We start from the raw sequence: 12,460 nt of genomic DNA on the forward strand, positions 1-12,460 counted from the left end.
CCTTCATGGAAAGATCCTTCCACATAACCTCCAACCCACCCACCCCTCTACTACCAGAAAAAATCCCCCCTGAAAACGTCTGTATACTTCCTAATAACCAATACTATATGTTAACATTGGGCAAAGTTCATAACTTTCAGCCCTCCCCCGGGGACTTCAGGGGATTAAGTCATCCTAAAGGACATACTTATCATATTTTCAACCATGCTGAACAAATGGCTATCTCAAAATTCTGATCAGGTGACTTTGGGAAACAAATGAGCGTAGGACGGGGCCTAGTTGCCCTCAATTTTTTTGGGTCACTTAAAAAGGGCACTAGAACTTTTAATTCCCGATCCAATGAGTCCTCCCACGATATTCTAGGACCACTGGGTCGATACGATCACCCCTGGGAAAAAAAACAAAAAAACAAATAAACACGCATCTGTGATCTTTCTTCTGGCAAAAAATGAAAAATTCCACATTTTTATAGATAGGAGCTTGAAACCTCTACAGTAGGGTTCTCTGATACGCCAAATATGATGGTGTGATTTTCATCAAGGTTCTATAACTTTTAGAGGGTCTTTCCCCCTTTTTTTCGAAAATCAGCCAAATTTTCTCAGGCGAGTAACTTTTGATGGGTAGGACTAAACTTGATGAAAGTTATATGTTTGAAATCAGCATTGAAATCTGATCCTTTGGATGTATCTATTGGTATCAAAAACCAGTTTTCTTCAGTTTTGGTTACCATTGAGCCGGGTCGCTCCTTACTTACAGTTTGTTACCACGAACTGTTTGAAAAGAATAATAGAGCACCCATATAACTACTCTTGTGTATTCTATTATAATATTCTATTATATTATAATATATAATAATATTCTTTTATAATATAAATGTCCCTCCCTCTTCCCATCAAAAATTTTGTTTTAAAAATGCACTCTCTCTAAATTGCTGATGGTTTAATTAAATACATAAGAAGATTTTGCCAATAAACTTGGGCTTATTCCTATATTTTATGCTTAATTTTTTATCTTTTTTAGGCTTTTATAATGATTAAAACGATTTACAATGAGGAATTGCAATTTGAAATAAAAACAGAGCAAAATTGGCTGGAAAACAAATACCCTGAAAAATGTATATTTTTTTAAATACTGTTTTTATATTTTAAATATTGTATGACCTTTATTTGCTACTTGTGTACATGCAAATCATGGTCCATACAGTACCCATATTACAGGCTTAGGCCGTAAATATTCCTTTATTACGGGGTGGACACCATCCTCCCTTCTATATTTATCTGAGGGTTATTTTAAAGTTTGACATAATTTTTACTTTTGAGGTTTCAGACGTCTCACGTTTCACTTTCTCAACCTTAAGAAAGTTGGGATTGCTGTGGTTAGCGTTTCATACAGACAATCTGTCGAGGCTCTATTTGTTTATGCTAGCAAGATTTTGGGTCAGGCTAAGTTAGTCTAACATATGTTAGCCTCTCAGAGAGTCAAAATGTTTGGACTTTGTCACAACAAAAATGAAAAAATCTAAGATTAAATTAAAAAAAATATTTCTGCCTATTAAGTATTTTAAAGAATATCTAGTAAAGTAAAATTAAATCTAAAAGTTGAAAAATATCTATATTGAAAAGTAGGATTTTAGATAAAATTATCTCTAATAAATATGTTTAAAAATAGCTTCAAAAATAAAAAAAAAGCTGTCCTACGTCGCAACACGACGAAGGGATAGATTTAATCGCATAGAATGACATAAATATACATAAATTAACACAAATTAACATAAATTGGCTGACGAGGAGGAGCGTCAAACAAGGATGTATTATGAAAGTGTCCTGTCACGCCCCCTCATCTGATCATGTAAAAAGTAGTAGCTATCAAAAGGCCTATTTATCTTAGCTAATCAATCTTCTAATAGCTTGCATCTTTTGACAGAATATGTGGTTAACTAAACTTTTTGTCAAATAGTGTTCACTGTAGTTTATACTACTTTGTTATAGGAGAAATGCGATGTCCTTGAAATGACGAAGAATCTTTTACCGGATTGGAATTTTGTATCAGAAGTGGAGCAAGTATGCCGAGTTGAGGAGACCTCTTTTCTTCCGGGAATCTCAACACCCAAACAAGAAACAGTAGATGGCAGGATAAGTCCAAGATCAGAGGAAAAAACCACTCCAATTCTGTCATCAATGGATGCCCAGAGGAGACCTTTCAGTAAGTTTGGGATGGTCTAAAAAGAATACTCTATATAGATAGATAGTCAGGATAGTCTATATATTTATTTAGAGGAAGGTATGCGAGTAAGTGTGTGCACAGGGAATGGCAAGGGTCATGTATCCCTCAAAAAATAAAAATATGCGTTCCTTGTTTATTCCTCTAGAAAAAGGTTTATAAGTCCTGGTACGAGTTTAGGTGAGCCTCATTTGGATTGTTGTCAGCTTTTCATGCAGGGTTAAATACAGTAGAAGCACTTAGGTAAAATAACCGTTATCTCAACCCCTCCCCGCCCTAACCCACTCACCACAAATTCATCTGTTTAGACAGTCTGTCTATATCTAGACTTTCATCTGTAAAGGAACAGTCTATATAGCTTGATAGTCTACAATGTCCATATAAGGAAGACACACGAAAAAGTGTATCTAAAGGAAATGACAAGGGTCCCGCTTCCCTCAAACGAAAAAGAAAACCCATATGAGCCCCTCCTTTTTCCTCTCTGTGAAAAGGTTTACAAGTCCTGGTGTGAGTATTGTTGGGCCACGCGTGGATTGTGATACGCTTATTATGCAGGGTCAATATAGACCATTAGACTAGTGTAAGAAAAAAAACAAGGTTTTATGTCTTAGTACCTAGAAAAAAGGCGTTCTGTTATTACACTCCTATTTCTGTCATTCTTTGTCCTTCTGTATGCATGGACTTCCCCAGAAATTCATCCAGGTCACCACTGTCAGTCAGTTCTGCAGGGGCTTATACCACTTTGATTTCTACCTTGAATTTTTTTAGTTAGCCTATAACATGTTCATTTGAAATTTTATTGCATTATTAATATCTCCTGATCTTAATAAGATTTTGGCTCTTTCTTACTCATCATGCTTCCTATTCTCGGCCTGTTTACTTTATCCTTTCTACGTAAATGCTATACCACTAATCTATACTGTTATTCTATACTTAATTCTGTATCTAAACTAAATTCTAAACTTCCTAGTTTCATGTTTTCTAACCCAGGGCGATGAGTTTCTAAAACTCCTTTCAAGTCCAGTTCAAAACGTCTAAATTTATTTTCGAAGACCGCGTTGTCTTTCCAAGACGTCTAAATAACAATTCAATAGGGAAAATCATAAGAGGTGGAAAATCCACCTCTTACAGTGTCTTCCCGTGATTGATGTCCTTCAATCCACCTCTCATAATATCTTCCCCATGATTGGTGTTCTTCAATCCACCTCTTACAAGGTCTTCCCCGTGATTGGTGGTCTTCAATCCACCTCTTACAAAGTCTTCCCTGTGATTGGTGTTCTTCATTCCACCTCTTACAAGATCTTCCCTGTTATTAGTGTTCTTCAATCCACCTCTTATAATGTCTTCCCCTTGATTGGTGTCCTTCAATCCACCTCTTACAAGGTCTTCCCGTGATTGGTGTCCTTCAATCCACTTCGTACAGTGTCTTCTGTGTGATTGATATCCTTCAATCCACCTCTTATAATGTCGTCCCTGTTATTGGTGTTCTTCAATCCACCTCTTACAAGGTCTTCCCCGTGATTGGTGGTCTTCAATCCACCTCTTACAAGGTCTTCCCCATGATTGGTGTCCTTCAATCAACTTCTTACAGTGTCTTCCGTGTGATTGATATCCTTCAATCCACCTCTTACAAGGTCTTCCCTCGTGATTGGTGTTTTTTAATCCACCTCTTACAAGGATTTCCTCGTGATTGGTGTCCTTCAATTGTCTTTTCAATTAGAATCTAGGGTATGTAAACTAGATTCATTCTCTTGACTTGTCTGAAGCAGTGCTAATGGTTGTCTTCAACGTCCGTGCTTCAACCGTTGATATAGAAAAAAAAAGTTTTATGAATGCTATGAAATTTTTCTTGGTTTTAGCGTCATACTTGTATTTCAGGAACGGAAAACTAAAATGGCAAAAAGTTTTTTTGAAAAGTCATGTAGCATGTTCATATATTTCAGTATGCAGATAACTATTTTCCCTAACTATCAGATCGGTCTGGATCTTAAAGAAAAATGTAACAGCCTTAGCCACAAAATTGAACATTAAAATCAAAGCTATTGAATCATTTAAAGATTTTTAGTTATTAACAAGTTGAAGTCTTGTAAAAAGTAGATTTTTTCGCCATCACTTATACAGCAAAAACTACTCCGATTTAGAAAAAAAAACATGGTTTTAACTATTTTCACAATTGAAAAAAAGGTATAAAAAGCATTTTGGAAAAGCTGAAAATACTAAGAAATTTTTAAAACCAATTAATATTCGGAAAAGTGGATTTAGTCAATTTATAGAACGAGCTATATTCTGAAATTTAGGATGAATCTTCAAAAAAAAATGTTACATATCGCCTTTTAAATTAATGCAGCTTAGTCAGAATCCGTATGTACGTAAATAAAAGTCTTATTGTACCTTCACTTTTTTTAAACTTCACTCTCTTTCCTGGGCATGTAAAATGGGTTAACATTGACGGTGCTTATACGCACAAGTATACATTAGGCTTATTCTGATGGTTCTCCTTCTTGTCGTACCATTTTATTTCTTTGTAATTGAAGTTTGTGTATGTTTTTGTAATTTCAATCCCGCTTTCTGGAGCTGCAGTGAGAGAAAAGATGAGATGGCTAGGATACATTTTGCAGATGAAGGATGACAGATTGCCAAAGATTGTCAATGCTGGCCAAGTGTCTAGGACCAAACGAAGAGCGGGTCGTCACCCCAATTTGGTGGGAGGATGCGCGAACTTCTTGGAAGGGTATAAAGAGGGAGGCTTTGAACAGATAAGAATGGGGGAAGAGGCTCCAGGCGGCTTCGTGCTGCCGTGAGTTGTTAGTAGTAGTAGTAGTCTATGGCTGAGCCATATGCTAGTCACATCTGTCGATAAAAAGCTATGTTATAATAATATATTAAATTATATAATATAATACTGACATTATAATATAAATATATAAAAATATTATAATATATAATAATATTGTAATATATATAATATTATGTCGTTGTGTCTTTTGGAGATTCATCTTACAGTTAAGAAACCATCAGTCCAAGCCCCTATCTTTTTTGATTTGAAAAATTACGCCTTCCGTCTGGATTCTGTTTGGTCAGTCACAAATCTTATGCTTGAAAGTTGGACATTGGTCAACTCGTAAAACTAAAGACGGAATAAATGATTGCCACTGTTGCCGTCGTAATTTTTATTAAATGACAAGTAATACTACAATATTGCACAGGCACTAGGGTCTCCTGAAAAGTAAAGAGTCTCACCAGTGTGGGCCAGGGACCAATAACTTCTTATGAAGTCTAAACAAAAGTATTTAACTTAGATAACAACGAGACACGAGAAGTACTAAGAGTCTTCTGTTGTGCAATAAATAAGATATCAGTCAATATATTTTGTACTATGGATCAGCCATAGTCCATTTACTTTGTTGTGGAGTCTTCTGTTGTGGAATAATTAAGATATCAGTCCATATATTTTATATTATGGACTATCCATAGTCCATATATTTTGTTGTGGAGTCTTCTGTTGTGGAATAATTAAGATATCAGTCCATATATTTTATATTATGGACTATCCATGGTCCATATATTTTGTTGTGGAGTCTTCTGTTGTGGAATAAGTAAGATATCAGTCCATATATTTTATATTATAGACTATCCATAGTCCATATATTTTGTTGTGGAGTCTTCTGTTGTGGAATAAATAAGATATCAGTCCATATATTTTATATTATAGACCATATTGTGGAGTCTTCTGTTAAGGAATAAATAAGATATCCGTCCATATATTTTATTTAACTAAACTGTACTCAAATAAGTATAATCGACTAAAGATCGAAAAACATTGTTTGGAGGTCATATTATTTGTGTTTGTTCAAGAAAGACGGATTTCGGAAGCAGTAAAGATAGCCAGCTTTGATTGAGGGACTTCCAGAGTAGTGTTATTAACATTTGCCATTTAACAGAACACCTCTTAGTTGTTCGGTTTAAAATTGAGTGAAAGCATAGAGAGGTGGCTTATATGCTAGGGATGCATGCAAGGCAGGAAAATGAAAGCTGGGTTGATCATTTATCTTTTGTAGTCTTTGCAGTGAATACGGCTTACTCTTGTTTTTTAAAAGAAGCACCAATTTTTTACAATATTTGAGGGATCCTAGAGTATGTATGAATGAAATACAAAATGACAGAACATATTACAATCTAGATCAATATAAACAGGAAATCGCTGTGCGTATTAAAAAAGCGATGAAACAAGTTAAAGAGAATTTGGAAGTTGCAAAGACAATACAAAACGAAAATTATGTCAGGAAAAGTCAAAATGAGATAAAATATAATTTAGGAGACCTGGCTTATGTACAAAAAACCAACCTAGAAGGAACAAAGAAGTTAAACTAACGTTTTTATCTTCTTTTTTTTATAATATTGAATGTCCCTCTGAAAAATATTTTTCAATGTAGGACTATCCATGCACCTAAACACCCCACTAGATTTTTGAATTCCTCCATCAGAAGAAAAAAAAACTGTTGTGATTTATCGATCTCAACGTACGTGTGATTGTGATTTCTAAATCATAAAGCGCATATGGAATACAAAGCGTAATAAACCGTACAGTGTTATTGTCGCAGAGCGTACGACCTTTACTTTTATCATAATTCCAGTTGCACCTATGAGAGGAAGAGGCTATAATAGAGGACTCAATACACGGAATGATGCATTTCGTCTGCGACCGTCAAATACCTCACGGCCTCCTTCTTTGCACGTTGATGACTTTGTTGCAATGGAAACATCTAGTAGTTCCACCTATGGAAAGGTACAAGTTTTTAACTGTCTTTGTTTTTATTTTTTTCTCTTTTTATGCTATTATTTTCTGTTTTTCTTTTTTATATGTTTGTTTTGCTCAAGTGTTCGCGTTACCCATCTTTGTTTTCTTGCTTTCTTTTTGCTCATGCCTCTTCCTATTTCTTCTTCTTTCGTTCTCATTCTCCATAGTTACTACTAATTGCTTATGTTTTCGATATGGTTCGTCGATTTTTGGCTTTTTAAGTTGCACCACCCCAAAAGCATTCATGGTAAGGTTACACGACAGGAATCCTGTCTTTTTGACAGGCTCTCAATACAGATGATAGAGTGACAGTATACAGCCAAATATCACAGGATTTGATCATTTTGTGCCTTATTTTAATGCATAGTTTTGTCGAGTAAAACCTAGCATCGATTTGGAGAAACAATTTCTTCAGTTCTTCCAGCTGAAAGTTAACTAATACTCTTTGGGATAGAAATAATAATCATAGAAGATAGATTTTTCAAGATTTTGCCGTTACTTCTAGATTAGTCGCACTGATCTAGAATCGAAGATTCCAGTTCAATCATTTTGTTATTCACATATACAAGTATATATTTAACTAGGCCAATGGGGAGACGAGTTCGAAAAACTAGGCCTAGACAAAAATAAAATAAAAAAATAACACTACAGTGCAAAGACAAAGATACAATAAAACAACAGTAATATGAAAGTAGTAGCTACCCCAGGATTAATAAATAAATATAAAAAATTTTGTTATTATCGAATATAAACTAAAAGAAAACCAAAAGGCCCTTTTTCAACAAAAGCAACAAATCATACAAATAACTTTACCTTATTTAATATAGAAGTAAATTTATCGGTAAGATCCCTGTGAACATCTCAGCAAATAAGAATAAATAGCAGAAACTAGCGGAAATCCGCCTTTTTCATTTTTAAAGCTTTATGTTTATACTATAATTACTTCAAAATAACTATTGGCACAACGTGGATCAAAAACCTTCATAATCTCTTATAAGTTGTGCCCTCTACTAGTGCTACTAACAGTTCACCACAGCACCAAGCCGCCTGAGCCCAACACAGCCGCGCACAATCCTCTTTCACCCCAATCTGTTCAAAGCTTCACGCTTAATACCTCACTCTTCAAAAGCTGTGGCCCCTGTAGCTTATGAATTCCAAGATTAGTGTGGTAAGTTTACTGGTTTTGTGGTTAGCTGCTTCCAGCCCCTTTTTATGAACTATGGGGGAAAATTCTTGCCAGCAACGAAAAAAAGAGAACATCGATATTACCAAACTGATTTTCCTTAAAGGTGCATTGAAAATTTACGGTACATTGAAGGGAGGAGGGCTTGAATGGCTTTTATTTGTGACTTGGGAGAGGGGACTTATTACGTTTGTGAAATCAGCTCTCCGTTCTAGTTTCTTCGAAGCAAATGATTATTATCTAGCTAAGAGAGTGGATTGTTCTGTTCGTATTAGTGTGTATCTTCCCACAGACTACAATAATGACCAGTCTGGGCGTAAATTTGCGCTGTCCTGGGGAAAACTAGGTTCATGTATAGACAAAATTCGACACTTAGGTTTACCTTGCATTATAGCTGGTGACTTTAATTGTAATCTGTCCGAGCCGAATTCTCAAGCTTCACCGCGTAAAAAAACCCTAGTTAAGGGCTTATTTAGCGATTTCTTGTGTGTTTTAGATAAATCGTCCGATTTTTACGTATGTTCACACGTCCTCGCGAACTGCCAACCTGGACCACGTTGTAGTATCGTCAGATTTGCGAGCGGATATAGTAAAGGTTGTGTTTGATTATCAGTTGTCTGATCATCTTCCCATGACTTGCTCTATCGGTTTGCCATCTTCTGGTCACCAAACCAAACCTCTTTCAGCACCTCGACAACATCGTAACTGGTCGAAAATTGATCAAGCCCTATTCATCGAGTCGGTAGGTTCAGTCCTGAATAAAATCAGCGTCCATTTCATCTCCTTCAGAAGTCACTTCAGTTACCTCAAAAAGAGGTTTCGATTTGTACCTCAAAAAGAGGTTCGCTTCGCAGAAAAACAAGCTGTTCCTTAGCAACGAATTCGTGAAGAAATCATTCCCGGGTGGTCGTCAAATCCAGATCTCGTTATTTCATGTAGTCAAGCCAAATTATTGTTTTCAGTATGGAAAGAGTGTGAATGTCCAAATACGGGTCTTGTGAACAGCATACGGATTTTAACGAAGTGAAAGTTTTCTAAGGCCCTGGCTCGGCATCGGAAAAATCTAGTCAATCATTATTCTGCCCGTGCCAAACAAGATAGAAATATGATCTTCAAGTTTGTCTCTCGTTCTGCAAAAAAAATTTTCACCATCCCCAGCCGACATCCCTGAAGATGAATGGTATGCCCATTATGAATCGGAGTTCTCAGCCCCTGACCCCTCCATAGAACAATCTTAAGAGGCTGCCTTAGATCAGTTTCTATCTTCTCATCCCGATGAAGATTTTATCGTTAATACCCGCTCTGTTGAAGATGCCATCTGTAGACTCAAATGGAAAGGCTCATTGGGCATTGACGAAGTCAGTGCGATCCACTTGAAATACGGAGGTAAACTTATCGCGGCATATCTCTCTCTGCTTATGCACATGATTTTCTCTCAAGGGAATGTTCCTCCCTCTTTCTGCATCGGAGATCTGACTCCCATTTCAAAAAAGGGAAAATCTGAAATTCAATGTGCAGCATTCTGTCTAATAACTGTAGCTACGTCACTGTGCAAGCTCTTCGAGTTACTGTTTATACTTGAAAAAGTATGCTACACTTCTCCGCATCAGTTCGGCTTCAAGCGAGGAACTGGATGTGCTGATGCCTTAACAGTCGTTGCTAATGTCTTGATAGATGCCGAATCTTCTGGAGAGAGCCTTTCTTTGGCAGGACACCACATTAGACGTGCATTCGACTCTCTAATCCATGTTGCGATGCTTTTAAAGGCCGGTAAACGTGGGTTGAATCTAGCTGTCATTCGTTCTCTCAGGAATCTGTATTCTAGATTACAAATCCGACTGAAGCTACCTCCTGACAAGGGTTTGACCCCCCATTCCGCGCACCCGACTAGTTCCAGTCAAGAAAGGAGCGCATCAAGGAGCAGTCACCTCTCCAGACCTTTTCAATAACTGTGTCCTTGATGCACAAGATCAATTTCAATCTTCGCTGATTCTGTCATCTGCTAACTAGTCTTTGGTATGTTACGCGGACGACATCCTGAATCTTAGCCGAACCCCTCAGCAGATAATTGATATCTTCGAAATCCTTGAAGCTGAAGTTGGACTTTAGTTAAACTCTTCAAAATCGGAAATCGTCCTATTCAATTGGAAAAATGATTTTTGTGTTCCTACTATTGCCCTCGGTTCTAGCTCTGTCCAGCCAGTGGATCAGCTCATTTATCTAGGTTTACCCCTAGGTTCGTCTATCCGTCACACCCGAAAACTTCTCCTCGAACAGCTTAAACGACGAATTTCAGCGTCTTACGCTTCAGTTGTATCGTGCAAACTCCGATTCAACCGGCTGCTTCTAGAAAGCTTGTATAAAGCCATTGCTCTTCCTCACATTTTATATGCCTCGTCCTTCTGGAAATTTCTCACTAAAAATGACCAGAATAAAATCAGAGTGAATTATTTTCGTTTTGTGAAGTATTTGCTTCGTCTACCTCCGTCGTATAAGATGTCGCAAGTAATTGAAAAATTTAAATATGCAGACTCTGGCGTCGCAGTCACTAGACGAATATCAAAGCAAAATAGAAAAATACTGTAAAAGCTACGCGAATGGTTCCAACTGCTCATTCTGTGAATCAGTGATTCGTTTTCTTTGTTGTTTCAGTTTGTTGTAGATTGTGTCTTTTTTTCTTTTTTTTTCTTTTTTTTTCTTTTAAGTGCTCCGTCTTTTTGTGTGTTGATTTGACGGGTTTTTCAATAAATAAATAAATAATAAATAAATCAAAACATACTGCGTGTATCCAGGTCATCTAAATAGGTCATATTTGAAATTATGTTTTCTGGATATCCCTTTGGAGCAGTGGGCCCTTGTGGCCTGAGTTTTGGCTTAGTCTGTTGAGTCAATCTGCAATATCAAATCAAGTCTTTTTTTTTTCCAAAAAATAAAGATTATTCTCATTGGCATGGCCCAAACATGGTAACTTTTAGTCATTAATTAGTTGTTAGATAAAAAAAACTATAAGTAAAAAATATGGTCGCCACAAGAAACATTTATCAACGAGCGCATGCGATAACAAAAATAATAGATATTCCTTCTATTTACCCAAGGCTAGATTGACTTACTTGATTTTAGTCCCGTCTGTCCTCGGAGATCGTTTTGGGGCCTCGTCTTTAGCCAGTTCATTCATATGCCTCCTGAAGGTGCTTCTGTTGTTCGCCAAGCGGAGGAGTTGTGGCAGGTTATAGGGTGAAAAGTTTTCTTTCCATCTCTTTGGGGGGGGGGGGCGACCTCTGCGACGAGGACCGTGTACTCGTCCATCGAAGGCTATCTTGGGAAGACGAGTGCTAGCCATGTGTTGAGTATGTCCTAGCAATTTGATTTGTTGTAGTTTTATTTTATTAAGTATTGTGAGTTTGACTTTCAGACTATGGAGAAGTTTGGAGTTTGAGACTCTGTCGTGGTAGGTGATACCAGCGATACATCGTAGGGATTTGGTTTCCAATGCAGCTAGGCGACACTGATCGTCAGTTTTAAGCTTCCAGGATTCAAAGACATACATGACAATTGGAATAATAAGGGAGTAGAAGAGTCTAGTTTTGAGAATTATTGATAAATTCTTATTCCTCCTGATGGGCATCAGGGTTTTAAAACTGGAGTTCGCAAGTGTCAGGCGTCTCTTGACGTCTTTAAGTTAAGGCTAGATTATGTGCATTGAAATCATTATTTCATGTTAAGCTTTATGAGACTTTAAGTTGGCTACGTAAATTAATTAGCACTCCTTTGGATTCGTAGCTCCTTAAATGAAATAAGGGAATAGTATCCAACCATGAGGATATGAACCTAAATCATTGATGTATTTGGACGCAGATATTGCCTTGGATGTCGCTTTTGACACTAGGCTATAGAGTATAGTCCCCTTATTTGTATTGTTTGGTTCTGCTCTTGAAAGGAGTCACATTGGGTTGGAAAAAAGGTTGTAATAAAGTGGGGAATCAATGGCAGATGAGATCAGGATATGCTTCGAAGATAAACTTCTCTTAGGGCCAGAAAGCACGTCACCTTCATTGTTTTGGTCACAAAAATTGCCATTATCAACTTGGTGGAAGCGATGAAAGACTTGAGAGCCATGACTAATTACAGTAAAGCCAAGACAAGTCAGTTCTGTGAGCCATTTGAAGGCAGTTGGAGACCAAAAAAAAATTAAAGACTTATGACTGACCATATAGGTTATATTTTCGTCATGGCTTTTCCAGGCAAAGATGATCAAGGAT

The 12,460-nt window shown here is 36.9% G+C and overlaps 1 protein-coding gene across 1 annotated transcript in view; it reads left to right on the forward strand.

Moving 5' to 3' along the window:
• The window catches only part of vir (VIR_N domain-containing protein), a 126,850-nt gene that overhangs the window by 92,113 nt on the left and 22,277 nt on the right, over positions 1-12,460 (forward strand). The window contains exons 11-12 of the mRNA XM_089097800.1: positions 1,989-2,202; positions 6,855-7,006. Coding sequence (XP_088953926.1) covers positions 1,989-2,202; positions 6,855-7,006 — 366 coding nt within the window. The remainder of the gene's footprint in view (positions 1-1,988; positions 2,203-6,854; positions 7,007-12,460) is intronic.

Source organism: Artemia sp. Qi Xiang Cuo, chromosome 12 (genome assembly GCF_049724085.1).
Source record: "Artemia sp. Qi Xiang Cuo chromosome 12, ASM4972408v1, whole genome shotgun sequence".
NCBI classification, from domain to species: domain Eukaryota; kingdom Metazoa; phylum Arthropoda; class Branchiopoda; order Anostraca; family Artemiidae; genus Artemia; species Artemia sp. Qi Xiang Cuo.